General features: G+C 38.1%; 1 protein-coding gene across 8 annotated transcripts; it reads right to left on the bottom strand.

The window, feature by feature from the left end:
- Window positions 1-1,175: 1,175 nt before the first annotated feature.
- On the bottom strand, window positions 1,176-20,629 carry LOC129237627 (protein 60A). 8 transcript variants are annotated; one of them, XM_054872494.1, is made up of 6 exons: window positions 20,552-20,629; window positions 16,076-16,833; window positions 10,864-11,036; window positions 1,815-2,251; window positions 1,581-1,748; window positions 1,176-1,508 (listed from the first exon to the last, which is right to left on the bottom strand). In XM_054872494.1, the coding sequence occupies exons 2-6, from the start codon at window positions 16,444-16,446 to the stop codon at window positions 1,248-1,250; spliced, it is 1,410 nt and encodes a 469-aa protein (XP_054728469.1). In that variant the 5' UTR covers window positions 16,447-16,833; window positions 20,552-20,629; the 3' UTR covers window positions 1,176-1,247. The 8 variants fall into 8 exon arrangements, with proteins under 8 accessions (XP_054728469.1, XP_054728468.1, XP_054728466.1 ...); XM_054872493.1 differs by having other exon boundaries at window positions 20,424-20,623; XM_054872491.1 differs by having other exon boundaries at window positions 20,373-20,623.
- Window positions 20,630-20,952: the final 323 nt, after the last annotated feature.

A 20,952-nucleotide genomic window follows, 5' to 3' on the forward strand; every position in this document is an offset into this window, starting at 1 on the left:
ATTGGCTCTGAGCTCACAAATCGTCGCCGGCTTGTTACTGTAGACCAATGACTTCACATAACCCCAAAACGGGACGGCTTGTTAAATGGACCGTAAAATGGCCGTAATGCTCTTAAAGTAGCAGCAACAGACCGATTATTTTCATAAAAAATTTGCACGATTTGCAATCGTTGCTCAAGTGTGTAGCGTTCCATGATGAAATGTATACTAATGAAGTTTACAAATGACAGGCGAAAAATAAAAAATATTGCGTCATTCGCCCTCCCTATCGGAAATAAGTTGAAGCGCACCTATTGAATAACCCTATAATTGAAGCAAATTAAATATATGAATGTAATTTTACCATGGGTACTAAATAACTTCTTTCCCTTGTTAGTGTTTAGTTAATTTTTAGTGCTGGATGTCGTCCAGGAGCAGTGTCGGAAGTTAACAAATTTGTACAATGCAGTAACAAATTAAGATCATTGAATAACTGTGCCGTTTTAGTTACCCAACCATTATCTATCCCAGATGAAGAAATCGAGTTACCTGGTGAGACAAACGTTACGCTGGCACAACTATGTTCGGGGTATTGAAGTAGAATAAACCATGATAGATGTAAAAAACGAACTACACTAACTTTTTTTTAAAAGCCCACACAAACCCACTCATCTGCTTTGATCTGATCCGGCCGGCACAGCTCGCCTCGTGACCCTACCATTAGATGGTAGGCGAGGTGGTTAGTAAGTCTGACATAACATCAAACATCAAAAACAACAACAGCTAATTAACGTTTGTTGCTGTGGAAAAAGACGCTGTCTACAGATTGCATAAAACGTGAGTTGTCGAAAGATCAATTATCAGCCGAAAATGGTTTAGGTTCGGTTTGTGTGATCGTTTTGGTAATTGACGACTCGCTTTTACTCGTATGCATCACAAACTCTGTTAATCTACTAATCTAATCTAATCTACTCTGTTAATCTAGCACACAATGCTTTTAGCAATTCTAAACCAGGTTGGATTCTCAATGGGCTTAATAGTTATTGCAAGGCGCAATAACTGGGGAAACATTTTGAGTTTGAAAACCCTACCATAAAAGGAAAAAAAACAAGAATGTACCAAATTGAAAGTAGAATAGAACATTTTTTAAGGGGCTACGCAAAACAATACTAATAGATAATTATTTCTATTACTAATTATTTTTATTACTAATTATTTTTATTTTTATTAATCTCGTTTGTTTGTAATGTTTTTCTCTTACTTCATATTTAATGACAGCCACAACTTTTCACAATCATATTTTTATATTTTTTTAAATTAACATTCTCTTCGTTCAAATGGTAGAGGACGGGTAAAGCACCTAAACGTGTTGGGGCACAACAAGGCTTCGGCACCTTTTTCGGCTCCAACAAATGCACCAAAGTCTGAACAATGGCATGATTCGTGGCATTCATATGAGCATTAAGTGGAAAATTGCATTCACCACTGCAATAGTAAGCGCCATACCCATCTGGCGCAATGATCCAATCCTGTCAAATATAATTAAAAAAAAATTAAGATTGTTATTAAATTAAAAAAATGGTTTTATAAAATAAGCTTACATGCCAGCCCAGATCTTTGAAGTCGATATAGAGAGTCTGCATTTGGCAACTACGCATATTTTCAACAGTTCCTTCAAGGAACGGGTTTATCATTTCGGACTTCTTACGACGGCGTACATGCGGGGTATTGCGCTTCTTTCGACTATGACGGTTAGCAGATTTAATGAGCTGAAAAAATATACATGTTTATTCAACTTCCTAAATATAATGGAGCTGACGAAAATATAATCACACCTCAGGGCCACGAAAGAAACCAATCATGAATGGCTGATACTCATCATCACCTTTCGGATGCACCAAACCAATATCGTCCAATTTCACCTCTCTTTCCGGCTTATTCACCGCATGTGCTCCAATATAGAGTCCCTTATTGCTTTTGTGATCATGCAACCAAATATCCAAGCCTTGTGTCACATTCAATTCCAACCAACCCTGATAATCTGATGTCGTATTAACTGAGGAGAGCACCTCCAATTCACGTCGGCCCTCCATATTAATAATTGAATAAACAGTGATGGTGAACTCCTTGCCGCTGGTCATCCATTTGCCCTGAGTTGGATTTTGATATATACGCAGCTCAGCCATCATTAGATAATTATCGTCAGGTACATCGGACACATTAAACCAAAGCCGCCGACCATGCTCGTGACGGACCTCATCGACATGGTGGTCTAAAAGAAGAGAAAGTAAAGCAAAAATGAATACACACATAAATAATTAAACAGATTCAAAATGGCTGAGAGTATTTAAAGGCAATAGCAGTGTCGTCCCTTAGACGGCAGGTAGTCCACTTAAAATAATATACTGATTGCTCATACTGTCATATATGCATGTGTGTATATAAGTTTTTAATTTGAAAGTCGATTTATGTTTTTAAAAAGGATCGGAGCTAATGCCCCGCTTTATTGGACTCCAGTTTTAGACTAAAAATTTATTTTTACAATTCAATTAATTATACTAAGTTTTACAATATTAGTGCAAGTATTGCATTTTTAATTCTTTGGAAAGAATTGCCCAATTAGTGCCTGCAGGTCATATTCTGTTACTTGCATTTCCGGCACGCTTAAGAAATAAATTGCTTACCTAATGTCTACAACTTGTTTGTCTTATTAAATTACAATTAGGTAAAGCAAAAGCAAAGGAAAAAGAGAAAATAAGCGTAGCGCGTGTTAACTCCTCCGCATTTAAAAACGAACGTCCTCGTGCGTCTGAGTAGGATAATCTTCAGGATGTGGTTCGGGTTGTTGGAAATTTTTAACTGTTACCTCTTGTAATGGGGCCCTTTTGAAGAATTCGGAGACGTGTTTGGCCCCTCGCTTTGGGCCTTTCGTTGAAGTTAGTTTTAGTACCCCGATTGCCATTAGAGTTAAAGTTATACCAGATATCCCAAAATTAACTATTGATGTTGTTAATCCTTTATTTTTTAAAGTCTCGATATAGTTTATGTTTTTTAGGTGAAGTTCTTTCATCATTTCCAGGCTTAGTAATTCTTCTTCGGCCGTAAGTGTTGCATTTGGTTGTAGAACTGCAGGAAGGGGTTTTCCGCTGGAGATTTCTTTAGACAGAAATGTTTGGTTGTTTATTATAATGGTGGAGTTATGGTACTGGATTGCGAATGATCCAGTTAAGTTAATCTTCTCCTTGTCGATGTGAACGGTGTCGTTAAATCGATTTAAAAGTATTATTCCTGGGAGGACTTCTAGGACAGTGGGAATGTGTTGGTTGTTAATCGTGATGCAGCTAGGCGATCGGCTTTTGAGTAGATGAGGAATGCATGTGGAGTTACTGATGTCTACAATATTTTCCTTTGTACAAATTTTAATTTCATTATGTTCTTTACAGTTGCTTTTCTTTCCAAAGATTTTATTTTGACATCTTATAATTTTTTCAAATGGTATTTTATATAATCTATTACCTTTCTTTATTGCTTTTATTAATAGGGATTCACATAAATTGTTGTCAGTTATTGGGATTTCAATTAAGTATACAATCTTAGAATTACTAGAGGCTATCTTAACGTTACTGAATTCAAATGCCTCTTCTATATTAGTGAAGGGAATATTATTTTTCTCAATAATTTCTTTTATTAGTTTCATTTCAACGTTAGAAAATATATATGAATTTACAATGCCAACTTTGGCCCAATGTATTGCATAATTGATATTTATGATTTCATCTTTTATTAATTGTAGCTTAAATTTAATGTTTACAGCCATATCATGCTGAACATCTTCCTTATCTTTTAATATTTTAAATATTTTATTTGACACTTCCGTTATATTATTTATTCTTCCGCTCATTGCTCTATTTATTATTAATTGGTTATTGTTATTTTCAAGTAAATTGTTTATATGATTTTCTAACATAACGAGATCTTCGTGATCCGGGCTCCCTGTGAGCCATTTCCAGGCGGTACCAATTGCGTTTATGGATCTCTTGTTTACCTTTGGCTTTAATCTACTTAGGAAACTTTGTATTTCGGACATTTCATGGAGCAAGAAGGGGAGTAAGGAATTGTCGGGAGTTATTTTGTGTCTTATCGTGGAGTTGAGTTCGTTCAAAGTCCTTTGGTATTCGTCCGTGTCTATTGTATGTATAATTTTGTAAGTGCCATTTTGGATTTTGGTCCATCCTGTATTAAAGGTTGCAAGTTGTGAATTTGTATAATCGAGGATACGGAACTCGCCTGTGGCGAGTGGTATTATTAATCTGAAAGCAATAGATGAGTTAAGTTCTAATATTACTCTTGTGTACGGTTCGGTCTTTTTCTGTTATAACTACACTAGATTTGTCTTCCTTTACTATTTCCTTTTTGTATCTGTTAGTAAGTTTTGAGCCTAGTCTTTTATTTACTCGCACGTAAATAATGTCACCTGGCAAATATGTTTTCATTGGGGTCCTCTTCCGATTGTGTACTTCTAAGTCTTTTGCTTGTTTTTTCCTAAGTGCTTCGATATTTTCCTGCCGGGCCTTCTCGTACTGGTCGGGATTTGTAGAGACCCTGCGTCCAAAAAATATTTCTATCGGTTTCTTCCCTGTTGTCGAGTGGACTGTGCAATTGTACTCGTATACCGATCTGTCCAAAATTTCTAGGAATGTTCTATGGATTCGTTCCGCCTTTAGGCAGCGCGCAATTTCTGAGAGGGTTGAGTGGAATCGTTCCACCTGCCCGTTTACTGTGCTTGTGTAAGGAGGTGTCTTGTAGATTTCTATTCCAAGTTGATCCTCTAACATAAAACATAAGGAGGCTGAGTTTAATGCTTTTTCGTTGTCTACTACTATCATTTTTGGTACGCCGAATGCAAAAATTATCTGTCTCAGAGGTTCCCTAATGTCTTCCGAAGCTCTGCTTTTTATTACTCTAGCTTGGGCATATTTGGAAAATTTGTCGACTGCAGTAAGAACTAGATTTTTCTCTGTGTTATAAATGTCAATATGCACTATTTCACCGGGATATTTCGGAATGGGAGTTTCAAGCAGCTGTGGCTTATTTGGATGTCGGTCATATTTATTCTCCTTGCAAATTTTGCATTGTCTGACTAGAATTTCTATTTTAGCACTCATTTTTGGAAAGTAAAATTTTTGTAATAGTTGGATTTTATTTTCCTGTGCATTCCTATGGGCGCGTCTGTGTTCTTCTAGCATTTCTATTTCCTGTCTGGCTTCGTCTGTAAGGTCCTCGACTTTGGTTTGGGTAAAACGTATTCTGAATTTAGAAAAATGAAGATGGTATAATCGTTGGATTTTTCCCATGATTGGCTCTGAGGTAAAAAGTCCGTTTATTACCGAGGGATTTAAATAACGTTTAAGAATTGAAATTAGATTTTGTTCGTCGTAATCTTGTTGATTAAAAATGTGTCTATGGTATGTGGGAAAGGGTATTTTGAATTGGTAACTATTTTCGTCGCCATTTAGGAGCCAAATTTGGTTCTTGAAAGCATTTATAGGTCCTTCTACAGCTGGGATAAGATTGTGCGCAGAACTTTCGTCACTATGTTGCGTTCCTGTCAATGAATTGATTTGTGATACTTGTGGCGGTCTTGAGAGTGCGTCGGCCACAATATTGGTTTTTCCTGGTTTGTAGATTAGCTCGTAGTCATACTCTTCTAATCTGGCCTTCCACCTTTTCATCTTACTGTTGTGGTTTCTGTTGCTTAGGGCGAAAGTGAGTGGCTGATGGTCCGTAACGATTTTAACCTTCGCGGAACCGTAAAGGTAGTTTCGCAAGGAATTCAGCGCCCACACTATCGCTAGCATTTCTCTTTCGTTCGCTGCGTAATGCTCTTCGGCTTTAGAAAGAGTTCTAGAGATGAAAGTTATTGGCTTGTCGTTTTGCGATAGTACGGCTCCAATTGCGTAATTGGAGGCATCTGTTGTTAACACAAATTCTTTAGAGTAGTCGGGGTATGCAAGCATTATGTCTTTACCAATGAGTGATCGTTTAAGTTTCTCGAAGGAATCTAAGGCGTCTTTGTTCAAGGTTACCATGACTTTCTTTGATTGATTCTTGGACACTCGTCCGCCTTCCCCTCTTAAGAGGACTGTAAGGGGTTTCGCGAGCTTCGCGTAGTCTTTGATGAAGCGGCGATAATACCCTGAAAGTCCTAAAAATGATCGGAGTTCTTTTAGAGTTTTAGGTATTGGAAACTTTGCTATTGCGTCGGTTTTTTGTGGATTTGTTTTGAGGCCTTTTTCGGATATTATAAAACCTAAAAATTCCACTTCTGTTTTTAGGAATTGACATTTGTCAAGTTGTACTTTTAGATTTGCTTTTTCTAACGTATCGAAGATTTGTTGGATGTCATTAAAGTGGGTTTCCTGATCTTTACTAAATATTATGATGTCGTCGATGTACACGTAACATCTCTTTCCTATATGGTTCCTTAAGATGTCGTCAAGAGCTCTTTGAAAAATTGAAGGAGCGTTCTTGAGGCCGAAAGGTAGCCGGGTAAATTCGTATTTACCGTGATTTACCGAAAAAGCTGTCTTCTCTATATCCGATTCCTTTAGAGGAATCTGGTGGAAGCCGCTCTTTAAATCGAGTACTGAGAAGAATTTATTTCTTCCTAGATGTGCTAGTACTCCATTTATTTCGGGTATAGGATATCTGTCCGATATAGTTACTAGGTTCAATTTTCGATAGTCAATTACCATGCGAAATTTCTTCTCTCCTGAAGTGTCTGGTTTTTTTGGTACTATCCATACAGGTGAATTGTATGGAGACCTTGAAGGTCTTATTATACCATTTTGTAGCAAGTCTTTGATTTGTTTCTCTACTTCCACTTTCAGTGACATAGGGTACGGATAAAATTTGGTGTATATTGGTGTGTCCGTGGACGTCCTTATGCTTCCTTGTACTTTCGTAGTGTATGTCAGTCTTTCTTCAGGTTCGGTAAAAAGTTTGGGAAAATTCTTCGCAATTGCGTTAAGTGTGGTCTTCTGTCTGTCATTTAGGTGGTCAGTCTGTATGTCTATTGTGTTAATTGATTGTATGGTTTGCTGTTTTATTTTAATCCTGACTCTATCTTGTATTGTCATATAATTGTATTTTGTGTGGATTACCGCCGAAAGTTGCTTGAGGCTGTCATTGCCTAAGATGCCGTGGAATGACTTTAAGGAGGGTAATAAAAAAAATTTAATTTTTAGATCGGGTATTCCGAATAAACTAACGTTGGTGTGGTGCGTAATTTTTATTTTTCCAGCTATAGTGTTAGCAAAAAAGGGTTGGTCATTTGGGAGGGAATTGGGTACAATAGAGGGTTGCATATAATTGTTGTTTGAGCCCGTATCGATCAATATTTTTAAAATTCCTCCTTCCTTCGTTTTACATTCAAAATATGGAAGTGAGGAGTTTGCTAATCTAAAAAATGGATGTCCGAAAAATCCTCTGCAGCGTTGTCGTCTGTACCGTACTGTTCGAGAGTTTCTTGCACGTTGTAATTGTCTTGTCTAATTTCGTCGTGTTGGTTTGCATATTCCAAATCTTGTCGGTATGCGACGCTGTTGCATTGTTCCGCTTCTATGTTAAAGTTTCGTTGTCCTTTTTCCATACCTTGCTGGGGAGGTGGTGGTCTTTTCCCGTGAAATGCTAGGTTTTGTGGTGGCCTATTAATGTAATTGACCCTTCTCGTCTGCATGCTCTGGTCGATGTCCATTGGTTCAGGTCTTGGCATAGGCTTTGGTGCAAAAGGTCTAGGTGGTGGCAGGTGTCGAGGTTGAGAATTGAAGTTTTGTTGTTGTGGGAAAAAATTCTGGGGTCTTTGCCAGTGCCCTTGTTGTTGAGGTGGGATATAGGAGGGTGGGAGTGTTTGTCTCTGCATTGGTTGATTCCAATGGGCAAGGTGTGGGTAAAATGGTTTCGGTGCGGCGTGGGGCTGTGGGGGAAAATTCCTTCGTAGATTTACAGGTGGTTTCCTACTGACGATATTTGCTCGGTAGGTTTGATTCTCCAATTTGAGGCATAATTGCAGAGCCTCTGGAAGGTCTGCTGGTTCTCTTATCCCTAGGAGTCTCGGAAGGTCGCCATTGAGACCTCTAACGAAGGTATCCAACGCTTTGTTTCTATACGTGTCTACAAGAAGTTTCCGGGGTTCTGATCCGGCTTCTAAACAAGAAATTTTGTTCAGGATCAGAGAAAGGTTTGAATAGACCTTCTGATAATATTCGTGTATGGTTAGATTTCCCTGAGTCAGTGAGGCCATTTGGTACTCTAAAGTACCTAGGTCTCGTTTGTCGCCGTAATGCGTTGTGAGACAACGTGAAATCGCGGTCCAATTTAAGGGTGTGCTGTAGGACTCCAGCACAATGTCCGCTTGGCCTGTAATTTTGTTTCGTATGGTGTTTAAGATACCAAAGTATTTATGTGAGCCTCGCATTGGCTCGTACAGTTGTAGAACTCTATCGACACTTTTCTTCCAGGATCCGAATTCACCTGGGTCCCCTGAAAATTCTCGCAAAGAACGCACAACATCAGGAATTTTGTCGAGTTCACTGATTCCTTGGGGTCCTATGTTAACAGGTTCGTCTACCTCTATAACGTTCCTAACTGCTAACCTGTCGTCTAATATTCTATTGACCACTTCTGTTATTTGCCTAACTATGCTCCTATATTCTTCGTTTTGGAGATTTGCACCCGGAGGGATTTGACCCAGAACCGGTGGTCTTATCAGATTGCTTGGATTACTCATCTTCGCAATTGGACACGATTATTTACGCCTTATAATTTAAATAACGGAAATGTCAAAATTAACTTGTATTTAGATTTTGTCTTGATCCAGAATTGGATTGCTTTATCTTATTCCTAACTTTCAAATTATTTTTATTACACTTTATTTTTTGTCGATTAAATATTTTCTATAGTTCTTGGTTTGATCCTTACAAATTAGAACACGCTTTTCGTACCTATGCGAAAAATTAGTTAAAATATATTGCAATACACAATGGATCACTTCTTATTTAATATCTCTAGTTATTAATTTTATTATTTTGTAAATTTAAAAAAGGTTTAATTTCACTTAATGCAATAACACACTTCTTATTTAATATCTCTAGTTGTTAATTTTGTTATTTTGTAAATTTAAAAAGGTTTAGTTTCACTTAATGCAATAACTCACTTCTTATTTAATGTCTCAAGTTATTAATTTTATTATTTTGTAAATTTAAAAAGGTTTAATTTGACTTAATGTTTTTAGTTAAATACGCTAACTTACAGTAGGAGTAGCATTGAACTACTCTTCCCTCGCTGGCTGCACGGATGTATTCCTTTTTGGTCGTTCCGACCTACTGCGGCTCCTGCTGCAACACTTCGATGCGAGGTGGTCTCCGGACGAACACAAGAGAGCCTGAGTCTGCTGGAAATCCTGATGACCAGTCGGAAAATAGGGTTGGTGCCGTTGGGAAGTCAACTTTTAATTTCTTCCTTTCACAGACACTTTTAAACGTTGGTGCCGTTGGGAAGTCAACTTTTAATTTCTTCCTTTCACAGACACTTTTAAACACTTTTCACTTTTTCGCGACTGGTCCCTGCTCGGGCGCCAGTTTTTAATTTGAAAGTCGATTTATGTTTTTAAAAAGGATCGGAGCTAATGCCCCGCTTTATTGGACTCCAGTTTTAGACTAAAAATTTATTTTTACAATTCAATTAATTATACTAAGTTTTACAATATTAGTGCAAGTATTGCATTTTTAATTCTTTGGAAAGAATTGCCCAATTAGTGCCTGCAGGTCATATTCTGTTACTTGCATTTCCGGCACGCTTAAGAAATAAATTGCTTACCTAATGTCTACAACTTGTTTGTCTTATTAAATTACAATTAGGTAAAGCAAAAGCAAAGGAAAAAGAGAAAATAAGCGTAGCGCGTGTTAACTTATATGTACATATATACATATGCTTGCATACCGAAATATTACATGCTATCCGTAAGAGACCGCCAGAAAAGCAAGATACGAAAATTCGACTTCCTTCCATATCTCTCTTTTGCTCAATTCAAATTCAAAGGTATTGCACACTGGAGACCATTTCTTGGAATTTGTACAAAGGAAAGTGAATGCATAGAGCAACAAGTTCTTAAAACGCAATAAAGGCAAATGATTTATATATATAGGATCAGCAGGAGTTACAGATAAGAAATTGTGTTGAAGAAGAAACCCATTTTTTTCTTGCAAAAACAAAAAATCTGCATAAAAAGATTATACCTTTGAACCAAATTATTTTTTAGATAGACATATTTATACATACATAAACTACTTTTTTAAACATTCTCAATAGGCTAAGGAAACATTCGATACACAAACTCATTACTGTACTAAATTCTGTCCTATTAGTTTGTATGGCCAAGAACTATTCGATGCAATTAATCGGATTTATTACCACCAAGGGCGCACGGTCAGTGCCTTCTGAAACATCGAACTTTTTAAAACATATTTACAAACCTCCGTTCCCACCCGAAACCTAGGATAAACTTTACTGCCTCTAATTAATAAGCACTCCCGCTTAACTTAGGAAGTTAAGAAGCCGTCGGACGTGGCAAGCGCCTGAGCAATTTCGGAAAGTAACTGTACTTAGTATGTCCCTATATAGTAGTATGTACAGTACTTTTCAAAGGCAAAAGTAATTACTTTCCTAATTGAATTGCTTTCTCATGATTGCAGATAGTCTAACTGTCTGTAAGTTTCAATTTAGGAAATTACACTTTGCTCCGATTTTCAACTTGATCATATACATACATATATACAAATTCATTAAAATTTATTAATATATATTTTTCCTATTCTTTTTACTTACTTCTATTTAAAAATGTCATTATAATATCACTCTGGTCGATTGCTTGCTTGTCCAGATCTGTTATAAAATTCTCTTGTTCTTCGAGGTCACGTTTCGTACGAGTTTGCGCTTCTGAATTCTCCTCTTCGGTTAATCGATGATAAACATCGAGCAGAAATTGTGGTGCCGATTTTCTGAAAATGAAGAAATTTTGAATATAATAGATAATTTCATTTTAATTTTTTCTAATAACGGTTGAGCGAAAGAACCTAATGGAATTGATATATTCGATAACTGAAATTTCTCAACGGAGCCTGACAAAAATTTTGCTGTTGAAGTACAGAAACAACAGGAAACTGGTTGGTTAAGTTTCCTAAATTTTCGCAAATTCCATTTGAATGTGATAACTTCTTATTCAGGCGAGGACTTATCGAAACAGTACAACAAATTTTGATTTTTCGATTATAACAGAAAAGCGACAGTACAGGGTCCGGCAGTCGAAGTGTATCCAATTAAAAAGGTCAGACAGCTGATACCCGTGCATCAGCTGCGCGAGCTGTCTGAAGTTGATTACACTTCGAGTACCGGACCCTGTTGGGACGTTGGCTTGGTGGAAACTCGTTGAGGCGAAGTACTTACATGCGAACATATGTATGTATATATCTGCAATTTTGAGTATTTTCATAAAAAGTTTTTAAAGGCATCAATGGTAGATGCGGAGCGCTCAACAGGCTTATAGACATTCTAGACGTATTCAACACTCCTCAAGCCTATGTGCCATCTGGGAAAAAAATCCGTAAATTTGGCGCTGTGTGAATTCTGGAAATAAATATCCACCATTTGCCAACCTTATTCATGTTACTTTCCTCACATGGTAATTTGCCAAGAAGAATTTGTAAAAATCTAATTACTTTGACAGCTTTTTTGACAAACATTCCTTTCGAAAGTTCTGTACATCCAAAGTGCATTGATTATTATTACGCGCATACATACACATGTACAAATATGTACTATATTTTATGCATTGCGCCATTTTTATGTAATTCGAGTATTTGGAATATTTCACAGCTATTCAACACAATTTCATAAGAACGCGAAATCGAATACATCGCCCTTCTGGAAACAAATGGCACATGCAATTTGTAGACGAAATGGAGCCCAAGCAAATTAATCAAAAAAATATATATTTTGTTACTCAATTAACGAAATAGGAACAAAAATAAATAAAAACCAAAGCAAAAAACAACAAATGTCATCAAATACAAATGCAAAACGCAAGAAATTGCGATTGGAAGTGGTGAAGTGAGCAAAGTGAAAATAAATGATATGAACAAATAAGTGAATATAAAATTATTTAAATATTTGCATAACTAAGGTAAGGCAAACCGGCAAAGTAGTCAGCAAGTCTGTTAAGCATTTGTACGCGCTTACATACACACACATGCACATACTCACATATAAAGACAGTAAAGAAGTAAGCCACTCAAAAAAGGCAATGCAGAGGCGTTTGAAATACTGGATATACCCGCTATAACGCTTGAATTTAGCTCCGAACTGAAAACTTCAATAAATCAAACTGGTTTTGGCATGAAAGGAAGCAAAACGTAACAAAAACAAAAAGCCCAAGCCTGAGCATTCAAAAAGTCCTACTTGTCATTCCCATGACAGCCGGTTCTACGTTACCGGAATGACGCGCGTTTCTCTCGAACAAGGGCTGCCGCCCCAGTAAACTAGCCCTGTCTAGTGAAAAGTTTATCAAAAGTCCTATTTGTAATCTTGAATAGGGCACCTAAACTAGTGGCATATGCCGATGACATAGCTATAGTAGTTACAGGAAAGTACCTGGACACCATCAGTAATGTGATGAACAGCACTCTCAAAACGATACATCAATGGGCATCTCGCGCAGGGCTAGGGATAAACGCGGGAAAAACGGACATGGTACTTTTTACCAGGAAGTACAAAGTTCCGGCGTGGAACCTCCCGAAGCTAGGCAACATCGAACTACTTCTCAAAGATTATGCAAGGTACCTCGGAGTAATATTGGACAGCAAATTGCTGTGGAAGCACAACGTTGAGGAGAGGGTGAAAAAGGCCAGTAATGTGTTGTACGCATGTAAAAGAATGCTGGGCGTTACTTGGGGTCTATCACCCTCCCTGATGCATTGGTGCTACACAGCAGTAGTCAGACCGATATTGCTGTACGGAACCTTAGTATGGTGGACTGCGACAAAAAAACTGACATACTTAATGCCGCTGGAAAGCATTCAACGACTCGCTGCTCTGTGCATAACAGGAGCGATGAAGACCACTCCAACGGCGGCGCTGGAAATGATACTCAGCATGCCACCTATTGACCTCATGGCAGAAAACCTGGCAGCGAAATCCGCGAGGAGGCTAATGGCTGCGGGGGTATTCATCTGCAGAACCTTCGGTCACAGCTCAATAGGAAAGTGGAGCTCAGGTGGCACAGACTACATGACTCCGTACTTTAATTGGGAGAGAAGGTTCCGCACTACAATTGAAGAGGAGGGATGGCACAAAGGCATGAAGCCTGGCCATAGAACCTTTCACATCTATACAGACGGCTCGAAAACTCCAGACGGAGTGGGAGCGGGTATCTACTGCTCAAAACTAGGAATAAGGCAGCCTATCAAGCTGCCAGACCACAGCAGTATTTTCCAAGCGGAAGCTTTGCTGTGGGGAAGGCCGCGGAGCTAGCCTACACTAGAACAAGAAAGATCTCAACAATTAATATATACGTGGATGGTCAAGCAGCAATAAGAGCAATAAGCTCATATTGTATTAAGTCCAAAAATGTTCGACGGAGCAGGGAGGCCATAGAAAGGCTAGCCGGAAACAGTAGGCTGCATATCTACTGGGTACCTGGTCACAAAGGCATTACGGGGAACGAAATAGTAGATGAGATAGCAAAAAGTGCTGTTAGACTACCATTTGAACAAGAGAACGACATACCGAGACCGCTAAACACAATATACAATGAAATGGACGACCACATGAAAAGGCAAGTGAAAGCTAGGTGGACTAACCTGACCACATGCAAAACAGCAAAACTCATGTGTAGAACTAACGACAAAAAACTCACTCAATTCGTACTTACGCTCTCGCGAAAGGAATGCAGAACTATCATAGGTATGCTAACAGGTCACAATCTATTGGCTGCACATGCGTACAAGATAGGGATTGCTAACACGGACAAATGCATAAAATGCAGAGAGGATGTTGAGGAGACTTTAGAACACCTTCTGTGCGTTTGTCCGGCATTATCAAAAACGCGACTAAGATGCCTGGGAGCCCCACTGTTTGAGGGTCTGGAAGACATCTCAAAAGCGGAGCTCCCAGCTCTACTTAGATTCGCCAAAAGCGCTGACATCCTACATGATGTCTACTTTAGGGATTCATAGAGGTCGGTCTCCATCTGGTATCGCTAGGGACCAAAAGATCTATGCGTGGCTTATTGCCAACCAGGCTAACCTAACCTAACCTAACCTAATCTTGAATAGGGGAAAAAAGAAACAAAATATTGTTAATATAAATAATCTCAATAAATCCTTTTAAAAGTTGCTTAGCTCTCCTTAATTTTTGCCTTTGTTTAATACACCGTTAAATTTATATATATATATTTTTTAATCTTCGTTCTGCGTGCTATTCGATTTCAAAAAAGTATACGGGAAGGAAATATTTTTGAAACCAATTCTGAATGAGTTCTTGTTTTCCAAGCCGCTTTTTCAACTCACCTCTAACATCACGCCTAGCCTTTTGCTGCCCTTTATAGCTATTTAGGTTTAAGTTGAAATAAAGTGAAATTTGTTAAAGCAATAGAAATAAAAAACAGTTGGTGTAGCCGTGAAATTACATAGTACAACAAAAGTAAGTTTCCTTCCAGCTTTACTTTAGTTTCGGAACTACCAAAAAATTAAAAAAATTGAAAAATTAAAAGATTTGTAGGGCATTTCAAAGCTATGAATAGTTTACCAGTAGTTAGTGACAGTCAAGCAGAACAAAGTTGACCTCACCTAGATTTCATGTCATAGAAACATTCAGATGAATCTTCAGGGCAAGGTACAGCCAAGAATACTTTGGGGGGGCAAAGCACGTCTTGCCATAGTTCACGGAAAGCGTGGCCGAAAGAGAGAGAGTGCATATTACTACCACACTGTGTACTAACAGGGCACTGCCAAATATGCAAGAAAAGCTGGGCGTGTCTCTCTGAAGATATATATATAATTGGCGCGTACACCCTTTTTGGGTGTTTGGTCGAGCTCCTCCTCCTATTTGTGGTGTGCGTCTTGATGTTGTTCCACAAATGGAGGGACCTACAGTTTCAAGCCTACTCCGAACGGCAGATATTTTTATGAGGAGCTTTTTCATGGCAGAAATACACCCTGAGGTTTGCCATTGCCTGCCGAGGGGCGACCGCTATCAGAAAAATATTTTTCTTAATTTAGGTGTTTCACCGAGATTCGAACCAATGTTCTCTCTCTGAATTCCGAATGGTAATCACGTGCCAACCCATTCGGCTACGGCGGCCGCCTGGATGCTGGCGGAAAATATCTCCTATCTCTTTTGTATTACTCTGTACTGTTCCCAAACATGCGTCGATATATTGGGACTCCATTTTAAGCCGCTATAAATCAGGTGGCGGGGCAACTATTCGATAGATCCCGGCTCTGGACATAAATTACCAAATGATAGCAGATTTTCTGCTAGCGGTCAACCCTCGGTAGGCAATCTGCAAACCTCTGAGTGTATATCTGCCACAAAAAAGCTCCTCATAAACAACCATCTGCCGTTCGGAAACGGCTTAAAATTGTAAGGCCCCACAACAATTAAGAAACAAAGTCAAGGTGCACATCATAAATTGGAGGAGGAGCTCGATCACACATTTAACAGGGGTCTTACGCGCCAATGATATATAAAAATCAGGTAGCAGATATCGAATAGGATCCACGACACTCATTAGGACCACTGGATGGTTCAAGGGAGTATTTTTTTTACGGTCCTCCTTCTTCTACCTAAGTGCACCGCTGAATGTAGTGACTGCCACTTCTACTTCTATTAAGTAAATAACACTCTGCGACAGTCAAACAAAGATCCCACAATTTGTACTCGAATTATGGCGACAGGGAAACATACATAGCTAAATAGGTTCCCATTTTCCCGAATAGTGATGAACACTAAATGGATAATAAAATATGATAATCTAACATACCTCAGTGATAAATGACCATGCTTCCGTCGTGGCCTCTCCGACAATCCCAGAAACTCCAAAATCTCATAAGACGCATCCATTTTATCATCCTCGTCCAAAGCGCGATGCATTATTGTCTGATCGATGCCATTATCTATGTAAATGCCCGATTGACTTGCCGCTACTAACATCCGGGGGCCACCTTTCCCACTCAACAGTCTATAATCTATATCTACACTTAGCTGGGAAAGCAGCAGTAACACGAGGAATGGTCCCAGCAATGCCGAAAAGAATATCGTGTGCAGCACATTTAAGGGATTCAGCTGAGTGGCGCTAGGGCTGGCCGTGTTACTTCTCAGACGCTGACGCAGTGGTAAAACTTTTGAATGCATTATTAGAGTGTATCGATGTATGCAAATGATTTGGTTGATCTTTTGCAGATTTGAATTTTTTCCGTTTAACAAAAACGTATATCAATATTATTGCATTTCTTAGACGATTCGAGGCATTAATATTTTCCTTCGTTGTATGTATTATTTAATAATGGGTATGTATTGCTTTATAGAAAGAAAATTTCGCGTAGATTTTGTGCTCACATTTGCAAAATAGTTCACGTCCAAAAATTATAGTTTTCGCAAACTACATTTTCTGCTAGAAAATGTTCCAAAGTAGTAAACTTGTTTTTTCACCACCCGAATCTTTAAAATTGTTCCTTTTTAAAAAGTTCGACGGATTTCCCACGTAACTATTTATTTATTTATTTTATTGCTTATAAGTATCTGCATATAGAAAATTGTTGTTATTGCGAATTTATTAGACATTTGTTTAACCAAAAAACGTTCACTTGATTGCATATATTATATATTATTTGCACTCAATTTCCACGAAGATTCCCAGGTGAAATAACAGAAACTTCGATTTGTTTACAAAAATCGAATGTGTGATGCGTATTGGAATTGTGGAAGTGTGAGATCGAAATTAATAAAAATAGATAAGTGATGGGGAGACGGTTAAAATGTGGTTTTTAATGCTGTTTTGTATAAAGTACATACTCGTACACTTACACGCTTCGATCGCTGAAGTATGGGTATTTCTCCTGTGGATCCAAAATGCCACCGTGAAAAATTTCACAAGTTCATTTCAACAAAATTATAAATGAATCAAACACAAAAATATTATTAATAGTTTAGGGTGTTTAGTAGTAATAGGTTTTTAGGCCAAGCTTCACCTCCACTTGTGGTAACGGTCTTGATGCTTACTAGTAGATGAAGGCCACTAAAAGCTACTGACAATTAGGAACGGAAGATGGTTATCATGAGAATTTTATCTGTTGCAGAAATGGTGCAATAAAACATGTTTGGGGCAAGCATGCCAGCCTTTTTTTCTGTTGCTTAAAAATGCATGGCGATGTCTATTAGCATTATCCCATTAGAGCAAAATATATATCTTCATTTATTCAGGGAGCAATACTAAATTGCTTACTTTAAAGCATGTTTACTCAATATAACGGGTGATCAATTAAGAGGAGTTTTTTTCATTTGCGTCTTTTTTACAGATCGCGCGCGAGTTGTGGCAAACTGTCATCGTGGATTTGTTGAACAGCGTTTGGCATTTCATCATGGAAAGACTCACACCGCAACAACGTCTACAAATTGTTCAACTGTATTATGAAAATCAGCGTTCTGTAACAAATGTTTTTCGTGCGCTTAGACCGCATTATGGTCAACATAATCGGCCTGCCTTAAACACTATTCGACATACCATCAACAAATTTGAATCCGAATATTCATTGGTGGATAATTCTCGACCGAATAGACCACGTCCAGCAAGAAGCATTGAGAATATAGCGGCAGTAGCAGAGAGTGTACGTGAAAACCGCGATGAATCGATTCGGCACCGTTCTCAGCAACTTGGACTGTCGTATGGAACAACTTGGTCAATTTTACGGAAGGATCTTCATTTAAAAGCATACAAAATACAGCTCGTACAAGAACTAAAGCCAAATGACCTTCCTGCACGTCACCGTTTTGCTGATTGGGCTCTTGAAAAGATTGAAGAAGATCCGCTGTTTTCGAGCAAAATTTTGTTCAGCGATGAGGCGCATTTCTAGCTCAATGGTTACGTCAATAAGCAAAATTGCCGTATTTGGGATGAAGAGCAACCAGAACAGGTTCAAGAGCTACCTTTACACCCAGAGAAAACAACGGTCTGGTGTGGTTTATGGGCTGGTTGAATCATCGGTCCATATTTTTTCAAAAATGATGATGGCCGCAACGTAACTGTGAATGGTGCTCGCTACCGTACCATGATATCGGACTTTTTGCTACCTGAAATTGAATCTAATGATCTCTACGACATTTGGTTTCAACAAGACGGAGCCACTTGCCATACAGCTCGTGAAACAATGACTTTATTGAGAAGTCATTTCGGAGAGCAGCTGATTTCACGTTTAGGACCTGTGAGTTGGCCACCAAGATCTTGTGATATCACACCTTTGGACTTTTTTCTTTGGGGATTCGTGAAGTCCAAGGTCTATGCTGATAAACCAGCTACGATTGAAGCTCTGGAAGCCAACATTACGCGTGTTATTCACGACATTCCAGTCGAAATGCTCGAACGAGTGATTAAAAATTGGACCTTCAGAATGGACCACCTTAAGCGTAGTTGCGGCCAACATTTGAATGAAGTCATATTCAAAAAGTAAATGTCAAAGAATGTCCTTTCAAATGATAAATAAAGGTTTTGAACATAATTTACATTTTTGTTTTTTTTTAACTATTGAAAAAAACACCTCATGATTGATCACCCGTTACATACATAGGTATGTACTTATATATTCGTACAAAGCAGAAGTCGATCGGGATCTTCCTGGTTTCGTGGCGCGAAGATTTTCGAAGAAGTATTTGCTTTGCCTTTGACAATAAAATTGCACAATCGTCTCGTCCTCCTTCTCAATTTTACAAAAAAGTCTTGCAAATATTAGTACCGAGTCCTGCAAGTACATTTACAGTTAAATTTTACTCTAATCCTCGTTAAAGCTGAGTGGCATTTTATGCAGTTTTGCGACAATTAAGAATATCCAATATCACATTTTTCTTTCAATGACAATATTATTAAAATTTCATCTGCAGCTGAGAAGAAATTGCTTGCATGATTCTTGCTCGTCTTATTCCAATTAGCTAAGGTGATTGAATTAAAATTTAGTATCAACCCATGGATGCCTCTCGGGCTTTGTCTTGTTACGAATACCAATATTTTGGCTAAAGTTGCGGCTTGGTTAATCAGAAAAGTTTCCTCGACCGCTACGTTCAGGTATTTTCCAAGCTTTTGCTAAACTGGCGTGACTGACCGACAGAGAGGGGCTTCCCAACGTATTTCAAGCAAGTGCTCTTTTGATCCTGAGCCAACCCCTGCCTGAAAATTTGATTGAAGGTGTTTTAAGTATGGCGCCAAATTCGCATCACTACATCTATGCCTATACATATTTACACAAATGTAAATGATCTTTAAGTATTTTATCTTTTCAACTTCCAGTATTTACTTGTCATTTAAATACTATTTTTGTTGTTTTGCTTTATTGTTGTTTGTATGTAAGTAGTTGTGCTACACGCGGGTAGTGAGTGCCAATAAGCATTCCAGTGCTACACATGTACGTACATATATTATTCCTATATACATACATATGTATGTAAGTGTGTAACCTTTTATAACTATAGTTACAAACAACAAAAATTCACTTCGTAGTACTCGATATGTAGATTTACTCACATTAAGATGCTCGTAAAATATGCGAAATAACGACAACAACAAAGCGGTTGAGAGGAGAATTGAGATATTGGCGGAGTACTGCGAAGGAAACACAGCAATACAAAATGCCCAAAATATCTATGCACATGCATACACACACACACATGCATACATATATATAAACAGAAAGACCCCCAACGCATTTTACAACAACACCAACAGCTAACAAGCCAACCGACATTTGGAGACGGAGAGGAATCAAGTGGTTTAAATGGTGATCTTTTGCTTATCCAGAGTCTATGCAAGTGCACACATTCATATCTATATATATGCACATATATAGTAAAGATACATATCTACATATGTACATATATGTGTCCGCATATAAAGTAAAGCCGTTAAAGTTACGCACTATTATATTTTAAAGTCAAAAGTCATTGTATATTGTTTTAAATTCTTTATACTTCTTCCTTTTTAGTTTTCATTATTTTATCATAAAATTTCTTTTTTTCTATAGAACACACTTGATAAAAACCAAAATTGTATATTTCCTCCTTTTAAATAACAATACCCCGCGATTTATAAATAGTTGCCACAATAAGTTTTGCAAATCCCGACGCACTTGCTTGAGACTACAGAGTAGTTTGTATTGTTAGACCTTTGCTGAGCGTTTTCAATGTTATTTTTTAAAATCTTGTTATTTTTTTTATAATATATTATATGCACTGAGGAGTATGTTTTTCTCATTACTGGCGTATTTGTTGTAAGCGAAACCAATTGACGGCGCCACCACAACCCGTAGCATTGAAGTGCATTGCGCGAAGTTCCAGAAATAACTGAGAGTGGTGGCTGGCCGGTGGTAGTAGACTCAATTCGAAACGATCAGACCCGATCCGACAATGGAGGGTAGTGCGGCACCGCGGCAACGCAAACGAACCTGTTCTGCTCACCAACCAAGCGCCATCGCCATCGCCTTCGCCGTTGCCGTCGCCGGCGCTCCACACTTCACTCGCTTTGCAAAGAATATACTTACATTTATTGTATTAGTATCTACATACTGTCGATATTTAATACCCATTAGCAAAAGAATTCACTACTGGACAAAGTAAGTGAGTTGGTAATATGTTCCAATAAGAATACACTTTGTTATT

Source organism: Anastrepha obliqua, chromosome 2 (genome assembly GCF_027943255.1).
Source record: "Anastrepha obliqua isolate idAnaObli1 chromosome 2, idAnaObli1_1.0, whole genome shotgun sequence".
Classification (NCBI taxonomy): domain Eukaryota; kingdom Metazoa; phylum Arthropoda; class Insecta; order Diptera; family Tephritidae; genus Anastrepha; species Anastrepha obliqua.

Excerpts from the sequence above, each read along its gene's own strand:
- LOC129237627 (XM_054872494.1), bottom strand. The coding sequence starts at position 16,446 with ATGCATTCAAAAGTTTTACCACTGCGTCAGCGTCTGAGAAGTAACACG. Across the intron at positions 2,252-10,863 it reads AATGACATTTTTAAATAGAA|ACCACCATGTCGATGAGGTC; the intron begins GTAAGTAAAAAG and ends CTCTTCTTTTAG. Across the intron at positions 1,749-1,814 it reads GTTTCTTTCGTGGCCCTGAG|CTCATTAAATCTGCTAACCG; the intron begins GTGTGATTATAT and ends ATATTTTTTCAG.